This window comes from Coturnix japonica, chromosome Z, assembly GCF_054131305.1.
Source record: "Coturnix japonica strain WE chromosome Z, WE-NBRP24, whole genome shotgun sequence".
NCBI classification, from domain to species: Eukaryota; Metazoa; Chordata; class Aves; order Galliformes; family Phasianidae; genus Coturnix; species Coturnix japonica.
The window spans coordinates 51835604-51857571 of NC_140702.1; the positions used below are offsets into that span (position 1 = coordinate 51835604).

At 36.3% G+C, this 21968-nt stretch overlaps 1 protein-coding gene, 2 long non-coding RNA genes and 1 pseudogene across 8 annotated transcripts in view; 2 read left to right on the plus strand and 2 right to left on the minus strand.

Moving 5' to 3' along the window:
- Positions 1-21968, plus strand: part of LOC146754037 (uncharacterized) — a 134800-nt gene that overhangs the window by 95881 nt on the left and 16951 nt on the right. The window lies entirely within an intron of this gene.
- LOC146754041 (doublesex and mab-3 related transcription factor 3-like) lies at positions 1035-4965 on the minus strand (annotated as a pseudogene). The gene is made up of 2 exons (XR_014939585.1): positions 4707-4965; positions 1035-2426 (listed from the first exon to the last, which is right to left on the minus strand). The product of XR_014939585.1 is annotated as a doublesex and mab-3 related transcription factor 3-like (transcript).
- The window catches only part of LOC146754042 (uncharacterized), a 74287-nt gene continuing 59408 nt past the window's right edge, over positions 7090-21968 (minus strand). Inside the window, exons 2-5 of one of the 4 annotated variants that reach the window (XR_014939583.1) lie at positions 9032-9095; positions 8594-8658; positions 7741-7804; positions 7090-7326 (exon numbers count right to left, since the gene is read on the minus strand). Coding sequence is in view for 2 of the 4 variants with exons in the window: in XM_085529523.1 (XP_085385649.1) it covers positions 9753-11447 (1695 nt within the window). In the remaining 2 variants the exon portion in view is untranslated. Of the gene's footprint in view, positions 7327-7740; positions 7805-8593; positions 8659-9031; positions 13196-21968 lie in introns of those variants that run through there. The other 3 variants (XM_085529524.1, XR_014939584.1, XM_085529523.1) reach the window with 3 other exon arrangements.
- On the plus strand, positions 7249-8812 carry LOC146754043 (uncharacterized). 2 transcript variants are annotated; one of them, XR_014939595.1, is made up of 3 exons: positions 7249-7334; positions 7695-7812; positions 8548-8812. It is a non-coding gene; the product is annotated as an uncharacterized LOC146754043 (long non-coding RNA). The 2 variants fall into 2 exon arrangements; XR_014939596.1 differs by lacking the exon at positions 8548-8812 and adding an exon at positions 8223-8541.

Below are 21968 nucleotides of genomic sequence, written 5' to 3' on the forward strand. Positions count from 1 at the left end.
GCCCACCTGCTTTAGGCTTCCCCCCTCTAGGGGAACCCTCGTTGGGTTTGAGGGGTAGGGCTGATCTGTACACATGGCAGGCCTGCCAGCCATTGCATCCACACAGAAAGAAGTGTTTTGGAAAATCCAACTGCCAAGCAGATGTGGTCACTGGCAAATGGTTCAAAAAATGGCACAAAAAGCTTAACAGACAAATATCTAGGTGGAGAGTGAATGTAGTGGCATTCTTCACCAGAAGCAATTTGTAGTGTTATTCTGACACTGTAATGAAAGTAGGATACAACGGGAGTCCATGCATGCAAACATGCAATAAATTGTTCAAATAATTACTTTTCCAGATTCGGGAAAGCTGCCATTTAACTCCACACTGTTTTAAAGAAAGGTCTGCTATTACACCCTATCTCCTATTTCTATTTCTATAGCATAGGGGGAAAAAAAAAAGAAAAAAAAAAGAGCCTCTTATTTAGTTATATATATATATTTTCCTGCTTACTGTGACTGTTACAAGTTCTGCTTCACTCTCCTGAACTTGGAAGTGTCTGTAGCACACATCCAAGGACCTAAGCTTCCCTCATGACAGCATTTGCTGAGACTCAGTTTCAGGCTACGAGGCAGGGGGGCAGAACCTGGACTGGGAAAAATAGACTTGCCTTGTCTGCTGTTGCTGGAACTAGACATTGTTACCCCAGCTGGCAGTTAATCAGCTCTCTATCCTCAGAAATGCTATTTGCCCAATATAAATGACATAAACCAAGATGATCATCTTAGTTTATTTTTCTAGAGTCCTTAGCATGCTACATTAACCTGACAATGTTTAATCTTGTGTCCATTTCACAATACACTTTATGCACTTCACAGCCGTAATTGGTTTTACACTGACATTACACATTTTGACCTAGCCATGGGAAAAGAATAACTCATAAGATTATTTTTCTAAAAAATGTCCAAGTTCAAACAGTACAGAAGCAGTTCCTGCTAGTTCTATGTGCATAATTCTTCTGCCTTTCCTTTCAATGGAAAGATGATGACTGGTCCTTGTTTTAGTCCATTTGCAATTGAACTACTTTTGTTTGATTTATGTCCTGAGGAGTTCTCTCTTATAAAACAGCATTCAAGTATTCTAGTTTAATATCCCCAGTTGTCTGAGTTAAGGAACAAAGTAGACCTTGAGCTTCTGTTTCCGCTACAAATCTTCCAGAGTCCCGTAACCGATGGCCATAAAGTCTTTCCTTGTTGTACACACTCAGAGCTAAAGCCAGAGTATTGCTATTTGGCATTATCCAATGAAGTGCAAGAAATTAAATAAGTTATGTTTTTATTGCTATAGTACAATACCAAGCAAAGTCAAGTTTTAATACAATTGCAAGTGTTTCATAGAGTATACGTCTCTCCTCTTCAGGCCCAGTAGTTCAGCTGCACTGCAAATATCACTTACTTACTTATCATATGGCAACTGTCATCCTAAGAAGATGTGTTGAGTATTCTTGAGTCTGAAGAATCAGACCTTTCGTCATACTCATCTTCTGTGTAAAGAGGTTGCTTAGACACAATAGGACATCCGTCATCAGGGATTGAGATCCTAGGATCTTCTGATGAGCGAGAAGGAAGGACAGAAGAGCTTTGGAAGACGCTGGCCGAGTTGCTAGAGAAAGGACTGACATACTGGGACCGCAGCTGGTACTGCTGCTGCAGCATCATGGTGTTCCAAAGGGTGACATCATTAGGCAGGAAAGGACTGGACTGGTTTCTTGCCAAAGTGTTCCTCAGCATCAGCGGGTAGCGAGGTGGCTGAGGAAATGGGTGCTGCAAAGGTACAGTCAGAGGATTGGGCACAACATTGCTGGAGTCAGCAGAGAACCTCAGTGTGTCAGGGACCCTGAAGGCTGAGTCCACTGACCACTTGGAAGAGGAAATAGGATAGGAACTCAGCGTGTGTTCAAAAATATGCCCGTTGGAAGGTAGAACTAGACCATCTGACTCTGCAGAAGTTCTCTCACCACTGGCCACTGAAGACCGGCTGGACAAGAGAACCTCAACAGCACTCACCAGGTCACCACCACATCCTTTCAGGATCAACTCCAGCACCATTGGCTTCTGGTTAGGGAAAATCTTTTTCAGCACTTCCAGTGGAGGTCTGTTGGCTTTCAATCTGAAAGGTAAAGAAACTGTCCCAGAAGGACCTTCTATCAGTAGGTGATTCTGCTCTGCATGGTACTTGGGGCTCTCTGGACGGCTCTCCGTGCTCCCACCAGTTTTCTGAACTGCGTAACATACCTCATCCACTTATACAATTTCTGGGCTTTCAGGGGTGAAGCAGGTTTTGGCTTTAGCCATGTCCGGGGAATTCCTTTGGTCTGTGTCTTCGTCACTGTAGGTCTCAGCATTGTCTGTTCCGCTGGCATCACCCAGCCTCTCCTCACTGATGTCTGCAAAGGAAGGCAGAGAAGTCAACAAATGCTAAGTCCAAATGCCTCTATGGACACCAGAGGACAGACTCTCCCTATAGGGAACAGAGCAGGCTCCGAGGGAAGGAAAGAAAGAAAAAAGAAAAAAAAAAGCATTTTTCTGATAAAATTAAATTCTCTTTACAATGTCACGTGAGAACAAAACTGCAAGAGTCATGAGACATGACCTAGGCATTTTGTGCTTCTTTTCAGTCATCTGTCTCATTCTTCCACATATAAGAAAAGCATCCTTTTTTCTCCTGCATCAGATGTGCTATACTAATCCTTCCATCCTTCTTCACTAGTTACAAGACAGCAATGAGCCAACCCAGTGTGCAAGTTCTCTCATAGGAACTTGAGCATTTTCACTCTGGGATTCCTATTGCACTGGTTGTAAGATGTAAATATTCAGAGAGAATACCCTGGAAGACCAACATTTCCTCTGTAAGTGCAGCAGCACTGGTAGAACCACTGCACCACATCTGCTGGCTCAGAGCTGTTCATATAAACCAATATATCCTAGTTCTTGTTCTGCAGAAACCAGTTCATTCCCCAGCAAGAAAAACAGGTTTCTCTTCCAAACCTGATCAAACCTGATGCCTTCATTGATTAGAACACAACATTTAGAAAAAAAATAATCTTTTTTTGGAAAGGACCCCTTGAAGGCATCTGGTTCAACCTCCTGCTCAAAGCAGAACTAGCCTAAAATCTAGAGCAATTTGTTTTAGTCCCTGCTCAGCTGAGCTTTAAATATTTCTAAGGCTGGATGCTTAGCAACCTCCCTCAGCACTTGTTTCAGGTACCTTGCCTGTCGTGTGTGAAGCTAAGAAGGGCAGAGCAAAAGCCCACGGACCACGTTTTTACCAGAGGTACACACAAAAAGGGAGATACCCCAGGGCTCCAATCACAAAAGGGGGCAATGTATTTGCTTGAAATCCTTTGCAGTCATTTACCTAAGGATGTTGTTCTGCTGACCTCCCTCATGCAAGTGCAGTGCTGACCTGACAAACATCAGCAGCTGGGGAAGGGGACACTGCAAGCTGATGCAGACAGAGGCTGTGTTCACACAGCAGAGCTTCTGAATGCACAAATGTGAAAGATGGTCTGCAGAAACCAATGGAAGCACTTGTCTGGTTTCCCAAGCCCACAGTGATGAGCCCAAGTAGATATGGCATGAAGCAAGCAAAGGCTTCCAAATTGTGCTCACAGTCACCCCTACCAGACTGAGAGGGAACTAAGGGCATGTAAATGGAAAATCCTGGCCACTGGCCTCCTACAGGTCTGCCTCACTCTCTCACCCTGGGAATGGACAGGGCATTTCTGGTGCAATTTACCCACTTTGTCACTCTGAGAAAGGAGTCTGAGTAAGCTGAGCAGGAGGTCACCATGCTGTCCAGAACGGGAGATACATTCCTCTGCTGTAAGTAAGCCATCAGCTCCTGGCAGAGCAGAGCAGACAGTCAGCATGGCAAAGGGCTGTTCTCTGCCCGAGGCAGGAGTGATGGCCGTCCTGTGGAGCCGCGGGTGTTGCTGGCTCAGGTTGCAGAAGATGAGAGTGGGAATAAAGCTGAGGTGCCCTTCTGAAGACCCCATCTTTCTCTTTGAATTGCCTGACCTGTGCTGCTTACCCGTTTTTCATCTGGTTATGCTCTCTGTCCAGAACTAATAGAGAAGCACGTATACAATATGAGGCAACGTGCATATGAACTTCTTTATGCTCTCTGCATTAGTCTTGCCTTAGCATCCAAGGGGAATGCAGAAAGCAAACAAACCGGTAGCATTATCTTTTTGAGAGAATGTTAAGACCTAGGGGTAGCTTTTACTTGAAAAAGAAAAGAGAACGGGAGGGTCATGCTACCTTTCCCTCTTAATCCCCCACCACTCCCACCCCCCTCACACACACACACACACACATCTTCATGCCTTCACAGCCACGTATTTATTACCAGAGAAGGGATATTAAGAATAATTCACGTGCGAATGAAAGAGCAATTTACACACTCGAGTCTTAGAGAGCAGCCCGAGGACAACTAATTGCCTCTGCCCCTGTCGTGATTTGTGATTCTTAGGTCACAGATCTAGAAAGCCTAGAAACCAGCAATTAACATGTAGATGAATAAAGATGATATTGCATAATGAAAAATAGGCTGCTTGTTCCCAAAGAGCTTGAGATAGTGTATAAGATGAGCCCAAAACACCCCATGATAGTCTGAGTCTCATGTCAAATGTGACACCAAAACCATTTCTTAGTGCAAAACCTACCAGGAGCTCCAGCCAGCAGATAATACTGATTCATACACCCAAGGCTGCACAGTTGGATCTGTCATTTGCTTGCCTTCATTTCATCAGTGGAAAAAGTACCCAAGGATCCAACCCACAGCCTTCTTCCTGCCTCCAGTATTTTTGCCAGTGAAACAGAGGACTCTGGTGGAGAAAAAGGATCATTGTCATCATCCATGTTGTTGATCCTGATGAGGATTAGGGTAGTGTTACAGCATGAACCATGAAAGCTGACCTTTACAAGCAAGAAATTCCATGTAGCACTTGAAAAGCGGTAGCATCTTCTTGGCCTTAAACTGTGAAAATAGCTTCCTGAACAATCACTTTGACAATGCCAGTCTTACAGGTTACACTGGTTTATATAGGCATGTCAGTAAGGCTAAGTAAAAATAAAGGCATATGAAGTGCTACATGATATATGTCAGCAGAAGACTGAAAAACAAGGGTCTAGGTCCTTTTGTGTGTGGGAACTTCAAGCTGAGTGCAGGAAGATGCTCACATATCCTCTTCTGAGCATGGAAGTGGCACTGCCTCGTTACAGTTTCCTCCTTCTTCCTGTTCCCTGAGAATGTTACAGGATAATTCACTCCCAGCACAAATGGTGGGGAAAATTTATTCTCTGCTTATGCTCTAGACCCACACCCTTGTCTGCTAGTGAAGATGTGTTCATTCAAATATACCATTATGTTGTTAAGCATGAGGAGACATCAGAGCAGCCTTTTCTCATGAGCCAGCACTTAACAGTGAAAGATAAGATCTCCTCAGCTTTTATGATAACATCCACAGAAAAGATGGCTGTGAAATGGTTAATGTGCTGAAAGATCTCAAAACAGTTTGGATTCCTGTCATGGAGGGCCCTGCCAAGGGCTCACATCCAGTCCTTGATGTGAGTTATCTCTGGTGTGTGTGGCTGTGGGAAGGAGAGAATATCCCTTGAGCAGCTGCACATTCAGAAGCTGTGCATCTGACGAATGTGCAGATGGGGCTGAGTGGGAGCAGGAACTCATCTGCTGTCAATGTCACATTGCCATCTGACAATGGCCTGTGATGTCTTCACCATCTGATGACAGCCACTATTGGGTCTCCAGGCTGTTTGATCCAGCAAAGTAGCTGATTGCCAGACCAAAAGCATGAAGGAGACATCTCAACTGGCTCCCATACTGCAATCTGGAGGTGAGGATGAAGATGTTATTCAGCTCACATTCTAAAATAAAATAAAATAAGATAAAATAAAATAAAATAAAATAAGGAAATATTGTTTTCTATTTGATAGTTTGAGTATTTGCTTACAAATTACTAACAAAGTGCAAAATCCAATAATCTTTCTGGGTTGCTACTGGAGAACAGCCCAGTTTATTTTTCACACTGCCAAAAGACTTGTTTTTCCTTTGACAGAGGGCCTGGCAGTCATCTCCCGGTGCCTCAAACTACTGTAATGCATTTGATATCAGTACACAGCAAATCTATCCAGCAGCAAAGCCGGAAACAACATTCGGCCACTCCCTATCACAAAGAGCTCCTCCAGGTGCTCACAGCACCAAGCCCTTTCAGTGGTTCTCAGGGAGCGCTGCAGTGAGTTGCTGGTGAACCTGCGGGTGACGCTGAGAAGAGGGGTTACAATGCACCCCACCCCTGCTCTGCTCATATCGCTCCCAGAAAGATCCTGGGGCTGCCCGGGATCGGGGAAGGGTCGCCCCGTGCTGTAACGTCAGCTCATTCGTTGGTGACATCACTGAGCGTCCGGCATGAAACGGGCCACGGCCGCTAGATGGAGCCGCTTGCCCGACGGAGTGATCCTGATGTACTATGCGGGTTACGGCGCAGCCGTTTTCAGCCCGGCTCCCAAAAGCGGATCGTCTCTGCTCTCCACCCTCAGGTATGTGTCCAGATTGGGCTCGGCTCAGGGATGCATTCAAAGCCAGTTGAGGTTCCAGACGCTTGGAAGTTTAAGCGGGACGGGGGGGGGGTGAGATGGGAGGGGGGGGGGCGGGTGACAGGACTTGAGCTGTAAGGCTGGAGCATATGCCAGATCTTCAGCATCAGTGATTTTTTTGGTGAAACAAAAAGGCGACCCAAGTTTGTCTGGGGACTAATTGTATTCAACTGCAGACAAATTAAACCCAGGTCACTATGGCTGGTTGCTGGCCGCTGCTTTTAGGGTGTGCAAGGGTCTGTGAAGCAATGCTGCAGAGGAAGTGAGGACTCAGAGAAGGATGGGGTGGTTGTGCTGCTCTCACCACACCCACAGCCACAGCTGATTCCCCTGTTGCCAGACCAATGTGACTGCAGAAATAGTGAAAATCTGTCAAAAGAGCAGCCAGAAATGATGGCCAAATCAGGAAATAAGTGAATGCCAGACAATAACTCAACAAGCAGAAAATTTTATTGAGATTTCAAATGTTAAGTATATACCAGTCATCTGCAGAGTTAGTTGCAGCTTTCCATACCCATACATTATGGAAGCCTATCAAAACCTCATGTGGTGAACTTTCCAGGAGGAAGGAAGGAGTACAGGCAGAGAGGCCACCCCACCTCAACTTCAGGCTTCTACGGTAGAGCTCCCTGTTCCTTTTTGAAGCCAGCAGAAGCAGGCACAACATCTCTAAAAAGGTAAGATAAATACATAAGTAAATACAAGATAAATACAGCTTCTTGGAAGGAAAAGAAGGGAAGGGAAGGGGAAACAAAAGGGGAAAGGAAAGAGAAAAGGGAAGGAAAAGGGAAAGGGGAAGGGAAAGGGAAAGAGAAAGGGGAAGTGGAAGGGAAAGGGAAAGAGGAAGGGAAACAGAAACATAAAGGGGATGAAAAAGAAAGAGCAAGAAGAAAGAGGGAAGAAAAGGGGGAAGTAAACAGAAAATGAAAATTAAATAGGGAAGAAAAAGAGAAAGGAGAACACGAAAGGGGGGAGGAAAAGTAAAACAAATAGGGTAAGAAGAAGCCTATCAAAGTCTCATGTGGTGAACTTTCCAGGGGGAAGGAAGGAGCACAGGCAGACAGAGAGGTCAGCCCACCTCACCTTCAGGCTTCTACTGTAGAGCTCCCTGTTCCTTTTTGAAGAAGCAGAAGCAGGCACAACTCCTCTAAAAAGGTAAGATAAATACCAAAGTAAATACAAGATAAATACAGCTTCCCCAAAGAAAAGAATAGAAAAGAGAAAAGAAAAAGGGAAGGGATAGAGAAAGGGAAATAAAGGGAAAGGTAAAAATAAATTGGAAGTAAAAAAAAAGAGCAAGAAAAAAGAGGGAAGGAAAGGGGGAAGTAAAGACAAAAAGAAACTTAAATAGGGAAGAAAAAGAGAAAGGAGAACAGAAAAGGGGGAAGGAAAAGGAAAACAAATAGGTTAAGAAGAACCAAAAGCAAAAGAAAATAAGTTGGGGAAATGGAAGGGAGAGGTGGCCAGGATATCTCCCCTCCATCCCTCATCACTATTATTTGTACCACAGTCCTGCAGATTTTTTATTTATTTATTTATTTATTTATTTATTACCAAAATCAAAGCTACTGATGGCTACTCTATGATTGTGAGAACAGCGCAAAGAGGTATCAGATGATATTTTTATGTTTGTACGTCGAGAAGTGTCATTTCATGAATTTATTGTGCTTTTTTAAAAAAAAAGGAAAGGGAAATGGAAAAGAAAAAGAGAAACATAAAAGGGAAGGAAAAAAAAGCAAGAAAAAAGAGGGAAGGAAATTGGGAAGCAAAGAGAAAATGAAAATTAAATAGGGAAGAAAAAGAGAAAGGAGAACAGAAAAGATGGAAGGAAAAGAAAAACAAATAGAGTAAAAAGAATCCTATCAAAATCTCATGTGGTGATGTTTTCAGGGGGAAGGAAGGAGCACAGGCAGGCAGAGAGGCCAGCCCACCTCACCTTCAGGCTTCTACTGTAGAGCTCCTTGTTCCTTTTTGAAGCCAGCAGAAGCAGGCACAACACCTCTAAAAAGGTAAGATAAATACAAAAGTAAATACAAGATAAATACAGCTTCCCAAAAAAGAAGGGAAGTAAGGGAAGAAACAGAAGGGGAAAAGAAAAGGGAAGGGGAAGGGAAAGAGGAAGAGAAAGAGAAATCAAGAGAAAGGGAAACATAAAGGGGAAGAAAAAGAAAGAGCAAGAAAAAAGAGGGAAGGAAAGGGGGAAGTAAAGAGAAAATGAAAATTAAATAGGGAAGAAAAAGAAAAAGGAGAACACAAAAGGGGGGAGGAATAGTAAAACAAATAGGGTAAGAAGAAGCCTATCAAAATCTCATGTGATAAACTTTCCAGGGGGAAGGAAGGACCACAGGCAGGCAGAGAGGCCAGCCCACCTCACCTTCAGGCTTCTACTGTAGAGCTCCCTGTTCCTTTTTGAAGAAGCAGAAGCAGGCACAACTCCTCTAAAAAGGTAAGATAAATACCAAAGTAAATACAACATAAATACAGCTTCCCCAAAGAAAAGAATAGAAAAGAGAAAAGAAAAAGGGAAGGGAAATAAAGGGAAAAGGAAATAAAAGGGAAAGGGAAACATAAAGGGGAAGTTAAAAAAAAGAGCAAGAAAAAAGGGGGAAGGAAAGGGGGAAGAGAAAATAGGGAAGAAAAAGAGAAAGGAGAACAGAAAAGGGGGAAGGAAGAGAGAAACAAATAGGGTAAGAAGAACCAAAAGCAAAAGAAAATAAGGGGGGGAAATGGAAGGGAAAGGTCACTGATGGCCAGAATATCTCCCCTCCATCCCCCATCACTAGTATTTGTACGACAGTCCTGCAGATTTTTTTTTTCTTTTTTTTTTTTTATTTACCAAAACCAAAGCTACTGATGGCTACTCTATGATTGTGAGAACAGCGCAAAGAGGTATCAGATGATATTTTTATATCTGTTTGTACATCGAGAAGTATCATTTCATGAAGTAATTGTGCTTTAAAAGTAAAAAAAAAAAGGGAAGTAAAGGAAATGAAGAAGGGGAAGAAGATGAAAGAAAAAGGTGAAGAAAATTGGGATAAAAAAGAAACGAGGGAAGAAAAAGAGAAAGAAAAAAAGGAAAGGAAAAATAGAGAGATTTAAAAAGCAAAAGAAAAGGAAAAACAATGAAACAAGAAGAAAAAGCAGCAGAAAAAAATAAAAGAAAAAGAAACAAGAAGAAAGAGCAACAGAAAAGAAAGAAAAAAAAAAGAAAAAAAGATAAAGAAAAAGAAAAAAGTTAATGAAAAAGGAAAAAAATAATAGGGATAGAAAAGAGAAAGAAGAATAGAATAAAGGGAAAAAATGAAGATATAGAAAAACAAAAAGGATAAGGTAATAGCAAAGCCAAAAGAAAATAGAAAAAGAAAAAAGAAGAGAAAAAGAAAAAGAAAAAAGAAGAAAAAATAGAGAAGAAAAATAGGGTAGCAAAAGAAAAGAATAAAAAAAAAGAAAAGAAAATAAGAAAAAAGAAAGGGAAAGGGATAGAAGGGGGTAAAGGGAAAGAAAGGGGAGGGAAGGGAAAGAGAAGTGGGAAAGCAAAGATAAAAGGGGAAGAATAAAGGGGGAAGAAAAGAGGGAGGAAAATAGAAGAAGAATGATAGTTGGGAAGAAAAAGAATAGTGAGAGGAGAAGGGAAAGAAAATGAGGAAGAAAAAAATAGGGGAAGAAAAAACAAAAGCAAAAGGAAAGAAGGGAAGTCGAAGAAGAAAAAAAACTAAAAGAAGAAATGAAAAGAAGAAAAGAGAAAGGGAAGGGAAAGGGAAATAAAGGGAAATGGAAATAGAAAGGAAAAGAAAGGGGAAGAGAGGGGAAAAAAAAAGAAATGAGGAGAGGGGAGGGGAGAAAATGGAAAGAGGATAGAAAAAAGAAAGGAAAAAAGAAAAGAAGGAAGAAAAGAAGAGAATATAAAGAAAGGAAAGAAGAAGAGAAAAAAAGTAATAGGAGAAAGATAAAAGGAAATAGAAGAGGGAAGACAAAAATAAAATTGGGGGGGGGGGTAAAGGTAAGAAAACAGGGAAAAAAAGAAGAAAAATGATAATAGGGAAGAAAAAGAATATAAAAAATAGAAGGAAAAGAAAATGGGGAAGAAAAGAAAAACAAAAACAGGAGAAATGAACAAAAGGAAAATGAAAGAAGTGAAGAAAAAGAAGGCAAAGAAAAGGAAGAAAAAGAAGAAGAAGAAAAAGAAAGGAATGAAGAGTAAAGAAAAGAGGGAAGTGAAGAAGAAAGGGAATACGAAAGAGAGAGGGAAAGAGAAAGAAAGCGATAAGGAAACATAAAGGGGAAGGAAAAAAAAAAGAGCAAGAAAAAACAGGGAAGGAAAGGGGGAAGAAAGAGGAAATGAAAATTAAACAGTGAAGAAAAAGAGAAAAGGGAATAGAAAAGGGGGAAGATAGGGAAAAAAGGTAATGGAAAAGAAATAGGAGAAATAAAAAACAGGAAACAGAAGGGGGAAAGTAAAGATAAAAGGAAGAAAAAAAGAGGGAAGAAAAAAGAGGGAAGAATACAGGGAAGGAAATAGAAGAAGAATGATAATAGGGAAGAAAAAGAATAGGAAAAGGAGAAGGGAAAAAATGGGGAAGAAAAAACAAAAAGGGGAAGAGAAAGTAAAAGCAAAAGGAAAGAAGGGAAGAAAAAGAAAAGAAGAAAAGAATAAAAAAAGAAAGGAAAAGAAAAAAAAAGGAAAACAAAGGAAAAAAGAAAAAAGAAAAAAGAATAAAAAGGAAAAAGAAAAGAAAAGAAAAAAAAGAAAAAGAAAAAGGTAAAGAATAGAGAAGAAGAAAAAGAAACATAAAGGGAAAGAAAAAAAAGCAAGAAAAAAGAGGGAAGGAAATGGGGAAGCAAAAAAGAAAATTAAATAGGGAAGAAAAAGAGAAAAGAGAAGAGAAAAGGAGGAAGCGAAAGTAAAACAGGGTAAAAAGAAACAAAAGCTAAAGAAAATAGGGGTTGGGGGGTGGGGGAATGATTGGAAAAGGAAAAAAAAAAGAAGTAAATATATGGGCTATAAAAAAAAGGGGGAAGGGAAGAGAAGAAGAAAAAAAATTATCAAACTTTAAAAAGAAAAAAGAAGACAAAGAATGGGTCAGGGTAAAAAGAAAAGAGGGAAGAAAACCAAGAAATAAAAGAATGAGAAAAGGGGAAGAAAAATGGAAAGAAAACGAATATTAAAAAGAGAAAAAAGCAAGAAAGAAGAAAAATAAAGATAGGGAAGAAAAAGTTAAAAAAAAGAAATAGGGAAAAAAACATGAAACAGGAGAAAGTCAAGATAAAAGGGGAAGAAAAAAGAGGGGAGAAAACAGGGAAGAAAATAGAAGAAGAATGATAATAGGGAAGAAAAAGAATAGAAAAAGGAGAAGGGAAAGAAAATGGGGAAGAAAAATAAAACAAAAAGGGGAAGAAGAAGCAAAAGCAAAAGGAAAAAAGGGAAGAAAAAGAAGAAGAAAAAAAGAAAAAGTAAAGAAAGAAAAGACAGGAAAATAAAAGAAAAAAGAGAAAAAAAGATAAAGGGAAAGAAAGGGAAAGGGAAACATAAAGGGGAAGAAAAAAGGGAGCAAGAAAAAAGAGGCAAGGAAAGGGGGAAGAGAAAATGAAAATTAAATAGAGAAAGGAGAACAAAAAGAGGGAAGCAAAAGAAAAACAGGTTAAGAAGAACCAAAAGCAAAAGAAAAATGGTGGTGGGGGGGGGGATAGAAAAGGAAGAGGAAAACATAAACAAGTAAAAAATATATGGGAACAAAAAAAGAGGGGGGGAAGGGAAGAAAATAAGAAAAAAACAATCAAGATTTTAAAAGGAGGAAGCAAAAGACAAAATGTGGATGGGTGGGTGTCGGGGGGGGGAAGAGGGAAGAAAAGCAAGAAATAAAAAATAATGAGAAAAGCGGAAGAAAAATGTAAAGAAAATGAAAATTAAAAAGAAAGCAAGAAAGAAGAAAAATAAAATGGAGGTAGGGAAGAAAAAGGTAAAGAAAAAGACACAGGGAAAAAAAAACATAAAACAGGAGAAAGTAAAAGATAAAAGGGGAAGAAAGACGAGGGAAGAAAACAGGGAAGAAAATAGAAGAAGATTTGGGAAGAAAAAGAATCGAAAAAGGAGAAGGGAAAGAAAATGGGGAAGAAAAACAAAATGAAAAAAGAGGAAGAAAAAGCCAAAGGATAAGGAAAGAAGGCAAGAAAAATAAGTAGAAAAAAAAGAAAAAGTAAAGAGAAAAGAAGAAAAAAGGGGGGGGGAAGGAAAAGGAAAAGAAAATGAAATAAAAAATATATAAGAACAGAAAAAAGGGGGGTGAGGGGGGGGAAGGAAGAAAATAAGAAAAAAAAATCAAATCTATAGGCAAGAAAAAAATGAAAGGAAAGTATAAAGGTATGCTAAGGAAAGGAAAGTGTAAAGGAAAGGAAGGTACAAAAGAAAGTATAATGGAAAGTAAAGTATAAAGAAAAGGAAAGTATAAAGGAAGGGAAAGTATAAAAGAAAGGAAAGCAAAGGTAAGTATATTGGAAAGGATAAGAAAGTATAAATGAAAGGAATGGGTAAGTTTAAAAATAAGAATGGAAAGGAAAATATAAGGGAATGGAAAGTATAAAGGAAGGGAAAGTATAAAAGAAAGGAAGTAAAGGTAAGAATAAAGGAAGGGAAAGGAAGGGAATAGAAAAGAAAGGAAAGGTAGATATAATGGAAAGGAAAGCAAAGTATAAAGGAAAGTCAATGTATGTAGAATTGTAAGGATAGGGAAGTATATAAAAAAGGAAAGGAAAGGTTAATTTCAAAAAAAAAAAAGGAATGGAAAGGAAGGTCTAAAGGAAAATGTTACAGAACAGAAAGGGAATGTAGGTATAATGCAAAGGGAAGGGAATTATAAAAGAAGGGAATTTATAAAGGAAAGGAAAGCAAAGGTAAGTATGAAAGGAAAGTATAAATGAAAGGAGAGGCTAAGTTTAAAAATAGGAATTGAAATGAAAGTGTAAAGGAAAGGAAAGTATACAGAAAAGGAAAGTATAAAGGAAAGGAAAGTATAAAGAAAAGGAAAGTATAAAGGAAGGGAAAGTATAAAGAAAAAGAAAGTATAAAGGAAGGGAAAGTACAAAAGAAAGGAAAGCAAAGGTAAGTATATTGGAAAGGATAAGAAAGTATAAATGAAAGGAATGGGTAAGTTTAAAAATAGGAATGGAAAGGAAAGTATAAGGGAATGGAAAGTATAAAGGAAGGGAAAGTATAAAACAAAGGAAGCAAAGGTAAGTATAAAGGAAGGGAAAGGAAGGGAATAGAAAAGAAAGGAAAGGTAGATATAATGGAAAGGAAAGCAATGTATAAAGGAAAGTCAATGTATGTAGAATTGTAAGGATAGGGAAGTATATAAAAAAGGAAAGGAAAGGTTAATTTAAAAAAAAAAAAAAGGAATGGAAAGGAAGGTCTAAGGGAAAATGTTACAGAACAGAAAGGGAATGTAAGTATAATGCAAAGGGAAGGGAATTATAAAAGAAGGGAATTTATAAAAGAAAGGAAAGCAAAGGTAAGTATGAAAGGAAAGGAAAGTATAAATGAAAGGAGAGGCTAAGTTTAAAAATAGGAATTGAAATCAAAGTGTAAAGGAAAAGAAAGTATACAGAAAAGGAAAAAGAAAGTTGAAAAGAAAGAAAAGCAAAGGTAAGTATATTGGAAAGGATAAGAAAGTATAAATGAAAGGAATGGGTAAGTTTAAAAATAGGAATGGAAAGGAAAGTATAAGGGAATGGAAAGTATAAAGGAAGGGAAAGTATAAAAGAAAGGAAGCAAAGGTAAGTATAAAGGAAGGGAAAGGAAGGGAATAGAAAAGAAAGGAAAGTTAGATATAATGGAAAGGAAAGCAATGTATAAAGGAAAATCAATGTATGTAGAATTGTAAGTATAGGGAAGTATATAAAAAAGGAAAGGAAAGGTTAATTTAAAAAAAAAAAGCAATGGAAAGGAAGGTCTAAAGGAAAATGTTACAGAACTGAAAGGGAATGTAGGTATAATGCAAAGGGAAGGGAATTATAAAAGAAGGGAATTTATAAAAGAAAGGAAAGCAAAGGTAAGTATGAAAGGAAAGGAAAGGAAAGTATAAATGAAAGGAGAGGCTAAGTTTAAAAATAGGAATTGAAATGAAAGTGTAAAGGAAAGGAAAGTATACAGAAAAGGAAAGTATAAAGGAAAGGAAAGTATAAAGAAAAGGAAAGTATAAAGGAAGGGAAAGTATAAAAGAAAGGAAAGCAAAGGTAAGTATATTGGAAAGGATAAGAAAGTATAAATGAAAGGAATGGGTAAGTTTAAAAATAGGAATGGAAAGGAAAGTATAAGGGAATGGAAAGTATAAAGGAAGGGAAAGTATAAAAGAAAGGAAGCAAAGGTAAGTATAAAGGAAGGGAAAGGAAGGGAATAGAAAAGAAAGGAAAGGTAGATATAATGGAAAGGAAAGCAATGTATAAAGGAAAATCAATGTATGTAGAATTGTAAGGATAGGCAAGTATATAAAAAAGGAAAGGAAAGGTTAATTTAAAAAAAAAAAGGCATGGAAAGGAAGGTCTAAGGGAAAATGTTACAGAAAAGAAAGGGAATGTAGGTATAATGCAAAGGGAAGGGAATTATAAAAGAATGGAATTTATAAAAGAAAGGAAAGCAAAGGTAAGTATGAAAGGAAAGGAAAGGAAAGTATAAATGAAAGGAGAGGCTAAGTTTAAAAATAGGAATTGAAATGAAAGTGTAAAGGAAAGGAAAGTATACAGAAAAGGAAAGTATAAAGGAAAGGAAAGTATAAAGAAAAGGAAAGTATAAAGGAAGGGAAAGTATAAAGAAAAAGAAAGTATAAAGGAAGGGAAAGTATAAAAGAAAGGAAAGCAAAGGTAAGTATATTGGAAAGGATAAGAAAGTATAAATGAAAGGAATGGGTAAGTTTAAAAATAGGAATGGAAAGGAAAGTATAAGGGAATGGAAAGTATAAAGGAAGGGAAAGTATAAAAGAAAGGAAGCAAAGGTAAGTATAAAGGAAGGGAAAGGAAGGGAATAGAAAAGAAAGGAAAGGTAGATATAATGGAAAGGAAAGCAAAGTATAAAGGAAAGTCAATGTATGTAGAATTGTAAGGATAGGGAAGTATATAAAAAGGAAAGGAAAGGTTAATTTAAAAAAAAAAAAAAGGAATGGAAAGGAAGGTCTAACGGAAAATGTTACAGAACAGAAAGGGAATGTAGGTATAATGCAAAGGGAAGGGAATTATAAAAGAAGGGAATTTATAAAAGAAAGGAAAGCAAAGGTAAGTATGAAAGGAAAGGAAAGTATAAATGAAAGGAGAGGCTAAGTTTAAAAATAGGAATTGAAATGAAAGTGTAAAGGAAAGGAAAGTATACAGAAAAGGAAAGTATAAAGGAAAGGAAAGTATAAAGGAAGGGAAAGTATAAAAGAAAGGAAAGCAAAGGTAAGTATATTGGAAAGGATAAGAAAGTATAAATGAAAGGAATGGGTAAGTTTAAAAATAGGAATGGAAAGGAAAGTATAAGGGAATGGAAAGTATAAAGGAAGGGAAAGTATAAAAGAAAGGAAGCAAAGGTAAGTATAAAGGAAGGGAAAGGAAGGGAATAGAAAAGAAAGGAAAGGTAGATATAATGGAAAGGAAAGCAATGTATAAAGGAAAATCAATGTATGTAGAATTGTAAGGATAGGCAAGTATATAAAAAAGGAAAGGAAAGGTTAATTTAAAAAAAAAAAGGAATGGAAAGGAAGGTCTAAGGGAAAATGTTACAGAACAGAAAGGGAATGTAGGTATAATGCAAAGGGAAGGGAATTATAAAAGAAGGGAATTTATAAAAGAAAGGAAAGCAAAGGTAAGTATGAAAGGAAAGGAAAGGAAAGTATAAATGAAAGGAGAGGCTAAGTTTAAAAATAGGAATTGAAATGAAAGTGTAAAGGAAAGGAAAGTATACAGAAAAGGAAAGTATAAAGGAAAGGAAAGTATAAAGAAAAGGAAAGTATAAAGGAAGGGAAAGTATAAAGAAAAAGAAAGTATAAAGGAAGGGAAAGTACAAAAGAAAGGAAAGCAAAGGTAAGTATATTGGAAAGGATAAGAAAGTATAAATGAAAGGAATGGGTAAGTTTAAAAATAGGAATGGAAAGGAAAGTATAAGGGAATGGAAAGTATAAAGGAAGGGAAAGTATAAAACAAAGGAAGCAAAGGTAAGTATAAAGGAAGGGAAAGGAAGGGAATAGAAAAGAAAGGAAAGGTAGATATAATGGAAAGGAAAGCAATGTATAAAGGAAAGTCAATGTATGTAGAATTGTAAGGATAGGGAAGTATATAAAAAAGGAAAGGAAAGGTTAATTTTAAAAAAAAAAAAAGGAATGGAAAGGAAGGTCTAAGGGAAAATGTTACAGAACAGAAAGGGAATGTAGGTATAATGCAAAGGGAAGGGAATTATAAAAGAAGGGAATTTATAAAAGAAAGGAAAGCAAAGGTAAGTATGAAAGGAAAGGAAAGTATAAATGAAAGGAGAGGCTAAGTTTAAAAATAGGAATTGAAATCAAAGTGTAAAGGAAAAGAAAGTATACAGAAAAGGAAAAAGAAAGTAGAAAAGAAAGAAAAGCAAAGGTAAGTATATTGGAAAGGATAAGAAAGTAAAAATGAAAGGAATGGGTAAGTTTAAAAATAGGAATGGAAAGGAAAGTATAAGGGAATGGAAAGTATAAAGGAAGGGAAAGTATAAAAGAAAGGAAGCAAAGGTAAGTATAAAGGAAGGGAAAGGAAGGGAATACAAAAGAAAGGAAAGGTAGATATAATGGAAAGGAAAGCAATGTATAAAGGAAAATCAATGTATGTAGAATTGTAAGTATAGGGAAGTATATAAAAAAGGAAAGGAAAGGTTAATTTAAAAAAAAAAAGGCATGGAAAGGAAGGTCTAAAGGAAAATGTTACAGAACTGAAAGGGAATGTAGGTATAATGCAAAGGGAAGGGAATTATAAAAGAAGGGAATTTATAAAAGAAAGGAAAGCAAAGGTAAGTATGAAAGGAAAGGAAAGTATAAATGAAAGGAGAGGCTAAGTTTAAAAATAGGAATTGAAATGAAAGTGTAAAGGAAAGGAAAGTATACAGAAAAGGAAAGTATAAAGGAAAGGAAAGTATAAAGAAAAGGAAAGTATAAAGGAAGGGAAAGTATAAAAGAAAGGAAAGCAAAGGTAAGTATATTGGAAAGGATAAGAAAGTATAAATGAAAGGAATGGGTAAGTTTAAAAATAGGAATGGAAAGGAAAGTATAAGGGAATGGAAAGTATAAAGGAAAGGAAAGTATAAAAGAAAGGAAGCAAAGGTAAGTATAAAGGAAGGGAAAGGAAGGGAATAGAAAAGAAAGGAAAGGTAGATATAATGGAAAGGAAAGCAATGTATAAAGGAAAATCAATGTATGTAGAATTGTAAGGATAGGCAAGTATATAAAAAAGGAAAGGAAAGGTTAATTTAAAAAAAAAAAGGAATGGAAAGGAAGGTCTAAGGGAAAATGTTACAGAAAAGAAAGGGAATGTAGGTATAATGCAAAGGGAAGGGAATTATAAAAGAAGGGAATTTATAAAAGAAAGGAAAGCAAAGGTAAGTATGAAAGGAAAGGAAAGGAAAGTATAAATGAAAGGAGAGGCTAAGTTTAAAAATAGGAATTGAAATGAAAGTGTAAAGGAAAGGAAAGTATACAGAAAAGGAAAGTATAAAGGAAAGGAAAGTATAAAGAAAAGGAAAGTATAAAGGAAGGGAAAGTATAAAGAAAAAGAAAGTATAAAGGAAGGGAAAGTACAAAAGAAAGGAAAGCAAAGGTAAGTATATTGGAAAGGATAAGAAAGTATAAATGAAAGGAATGGGTAAGTTTAAAAATAGGAATGGAAAGGAAAGTATAAGGGAATGGAAAGTATAAAGGAAGGGAAAGTATAAAAGAAAGGAAGCAAAGGTAAGTATAAAGGAAGGGAAAGGAAGGGAATAGAAAAGAAAGGAAAGGTAGATATAATGGAAAGGAAAGCAATGTATAAAGGAAAGTCAATGTATGTAGAATTGTAAGGATAGGGAAGTATATAGAAAAGGTAAGGAAAGGTTAATTTTAAAAAAAAAAAGGAATGCAAAGGAAGGTCTAAAGGAAAATGTTACAGAACAGAAAGGGAATGTAGGTATAATGCAAAGGGAAGGGAATTATAAAAGAAGGGAATTTATAAAAGAAAGGAAAGCAAAGGTAAGTATGAAAGGAAAGGAAAGTATAAATGAAAGGAGAGGCTAAGTTTAAAAATAGGAATTGAAATCAAAGTGTAAAGGAAAGGAAAGTATACAGAAAAGGAAATAGAAAGTAGAAAAGAAAGAAAAGGAAAGGTAAGTATATTGGAAAGGATAAGAAAGTAAAAATGAAAGGAATGGGTAAGTTTAAAAATAGGAATGGAAAGGAAAGTATAAGGGAATGGAAAGTATAAAGGAAGGGAAAGTATAAAAGAAAGGAAGCAAAGGTAAGTATAAAGGAAGGGAAAGGAAGGGAATAGAAAAGAAAGGAAAGGTAGATATAATGGAAAGGAAAGCAATGTATAAAGGAAAATCAATGTATGTAGAATTGTAAGTATAGGGAAGTATATAAAAAAGGAAAGGAAAGGTTAATTTAAAAAAAAAAAGCAATGGAAAGGAAGGTCTAAAGGAAAATGTTACAGAACTGAAAGGGAATGTAGGTATAATGCAAAGGGAAGGGAATTATAAAAGAAGGGAATTTATAAAAGAAAGGAAAGCAAAGGTAAGTATGAAAGGAATGGAAAGGAAAGGAAAGGAAAGTATAAATGAATGGAGAGGCTAAGTTTAAAAATAGGAATTGAAATGAAAGTGTAAAGGAAAGGAAAGTATACAGAAAAGGAAAGTATAAAGGAAAGGAAAGTATAAAGAAAAGGAAAGTATAAAGGAAGGGAAAGTATAAAAGAAAGGAAAGCAAAGGTAAGTATATTGGAAAGGATAAGAAAGTATAAATGAAAGGAATGGGTAAGTTTAAAAATAGGAATGGAAAGGAAAGTATAAGGGAATGGAAAGTATAAAGGAAGGGAAAGTATAAAAGAAAGGAAGCAAAGGTAAGTATAAAGGAAGGGAAAGGAAGGGAATAGAAAAGAAAGGAAAGGTACATATAATGGAAAGGAAAGCAATGTATAAAGGAAAGTCAATGTATGTAGAATTGTAAGGATAGGGAAGTATATAAAAAAGGAAAGGAAAGGTTAATTTAAAAAAAAAAAAAAGGAATGGAAAGGAAGGTCTAAGGGAAAATGTTACAGAACAGAAAGGGAATGTAGGTATAATGCAAAGGGAAGGGAATTATAAAAGAAGGGAATTTATAAAAGAAAGGAAAGCAAAGGTAAGTATGAAAGGAAAGGAAAGTATAAATGAAAGGAGAGGCTAAGTTTAAAAATAGGAATTGAAATCAAAGTGTAAAGGAAAAGAAAGTATACAGAAAAGGAAAAAGAAAGTAGAAAAGAAAGAAAAGCAAAGGTAAGTATATTGGAAAGGATAAGAAAGTAAAAATGAAAGGAATGGGTAAGTTTAAAAATAGGAATGGAAAGGAAAGTATAAGGGAATGGAAAGTATAAAGGAAGGGAAAGTATAAAAGAAAGGAAGCAAAGGTAAGTATAAAGGAAGGGAAAGGAAGGGAATAGAAAAGAAAGGAAAGGTAGATATAATGGAAAGGAAAGCAATGTATAAAGGAAAATCAATGTATGTAGAATTGTAAGTATAGGGAAGTATATAAAAAAGGAAAGGAAAGGTTAATTTAAAAAAAAAAAGGCATGGAAAGGAAGGTCTAAAGGAAAATGTTACAGAACTGAAAGGGAATGTAGGTATAATGCAAAGGGAAGGGAATTATAAAAGAAGGGAATTTATAAAAGAAAGGAAAGCAAAGGTAAGTATGAAAGGAAAGGAAAGTATAAATGAAAGGAGAGGCTAAGTTTAAAAATAGGAATTGAAATGAAAGTGTAAAGGAAAGGAAAGTATACAGAAAAGGAAAGTATAAAGGAAAGGAAAGTATAAAGAAAAGGAAAGTATAAAGGAAGGGAAAGTATAAAAGAAAGGAAAGCAAAGGTAAGTATATTGGAAAGGATAAGAAAGTATAAATGAAAGGAATGGGTAAGTTTAAAAATAGGAATGGAAAGGAAAGTATAAGGGAATGGAAAGTATAAAGGAAAGGAAAGTATAAAAGAAAGGAAGCAAAGGTAAGTATAAAGGAAGGGAAAGGAAGGGAATAGAAAAGAAAGGAAAGGTAGATATAATGGAAAGGAAAGCAATGTATAAAGGAAAATCAATGTATGTAGAATTGTAAGGATAGGCAAGTATATAAAAAAGGAAAGGAAAGGTTAATTTAAAAAAAAAAAGGAATGGAAAGGAAGGTCTAAGGGAAAATGTTACAGAAAAGAAAGGGAATGTAGGTATAATGCAAAGGGAAGGGAATTATAAAAGAAGGGAATTTATAAAAGAAAGGAAAGCAAAGGTAAGTATGAAAGGAAAGGAAAGGAAAGTATAAATGAAAGGAGAGGCTAAGTTTAAAAATAGGAATTGAAATGAAAGTGTAAAGGAAAGGAAAGTATACAGAAAAGGAAAGTATAAAGGAAAGGAAAGTATAAAGAAAAGGAAAGTATAAAGGAAGGGAAAGTATAAAGAAAAAGAAAGTATAAAGGAAGGGAAAGTACAAAAGAAAGGAAAGCAAAGGTAAGTATATTGGAAAGGATAAGAAAGTATAAATGAAAGGAATGGGTAAGTTTAAAAATAGGAATGGAAAGGAAAGTATAAGGGAATGGAAAGTATAAAGGAAGGGAAAGTATAAAAGAAAGGAAGCAAAGGTAAGTATAAAGGAAGGGAAAGGAAGGGAATAGAAAAGAAAGGAAAGGTAGATATAATGGAAAGGAAAGCAATGTATAAAGGAAAGTCAATGTATGTAGAATTGTAAGGATAGGGAAGTATATAGAAAAGGTAAGGAAAGGTTAATTTTAAAAAAAAAAAGGAATGCAAAGGAAGGTCTAAAGGAAAATGTTACAGAACAGAAAGGGAATGTAGGTATAATGCAAAGGGAAGGGAATTATAAAAGAAGGGAATTTATAAAAGAAAGGAAAGCAAAGGTAAGTATGAAAGGAAAGGAAAGTATAAATGAAAGGAGAGGCTAAGTTTAAAAATAGGAATTGAAATCAAAGTGTAAAGGAAAGGAAAGTATACAGAAAAGGAAATAGAAAGTAGAAAAGAAAGAAAAGGAAAGGTAAGTATATTGGAAAGGATAAGAAAGTAAAAATGAAAGGAATGGGTAAGTTTAAAAATAGGAATGGAAAGGAAAGTA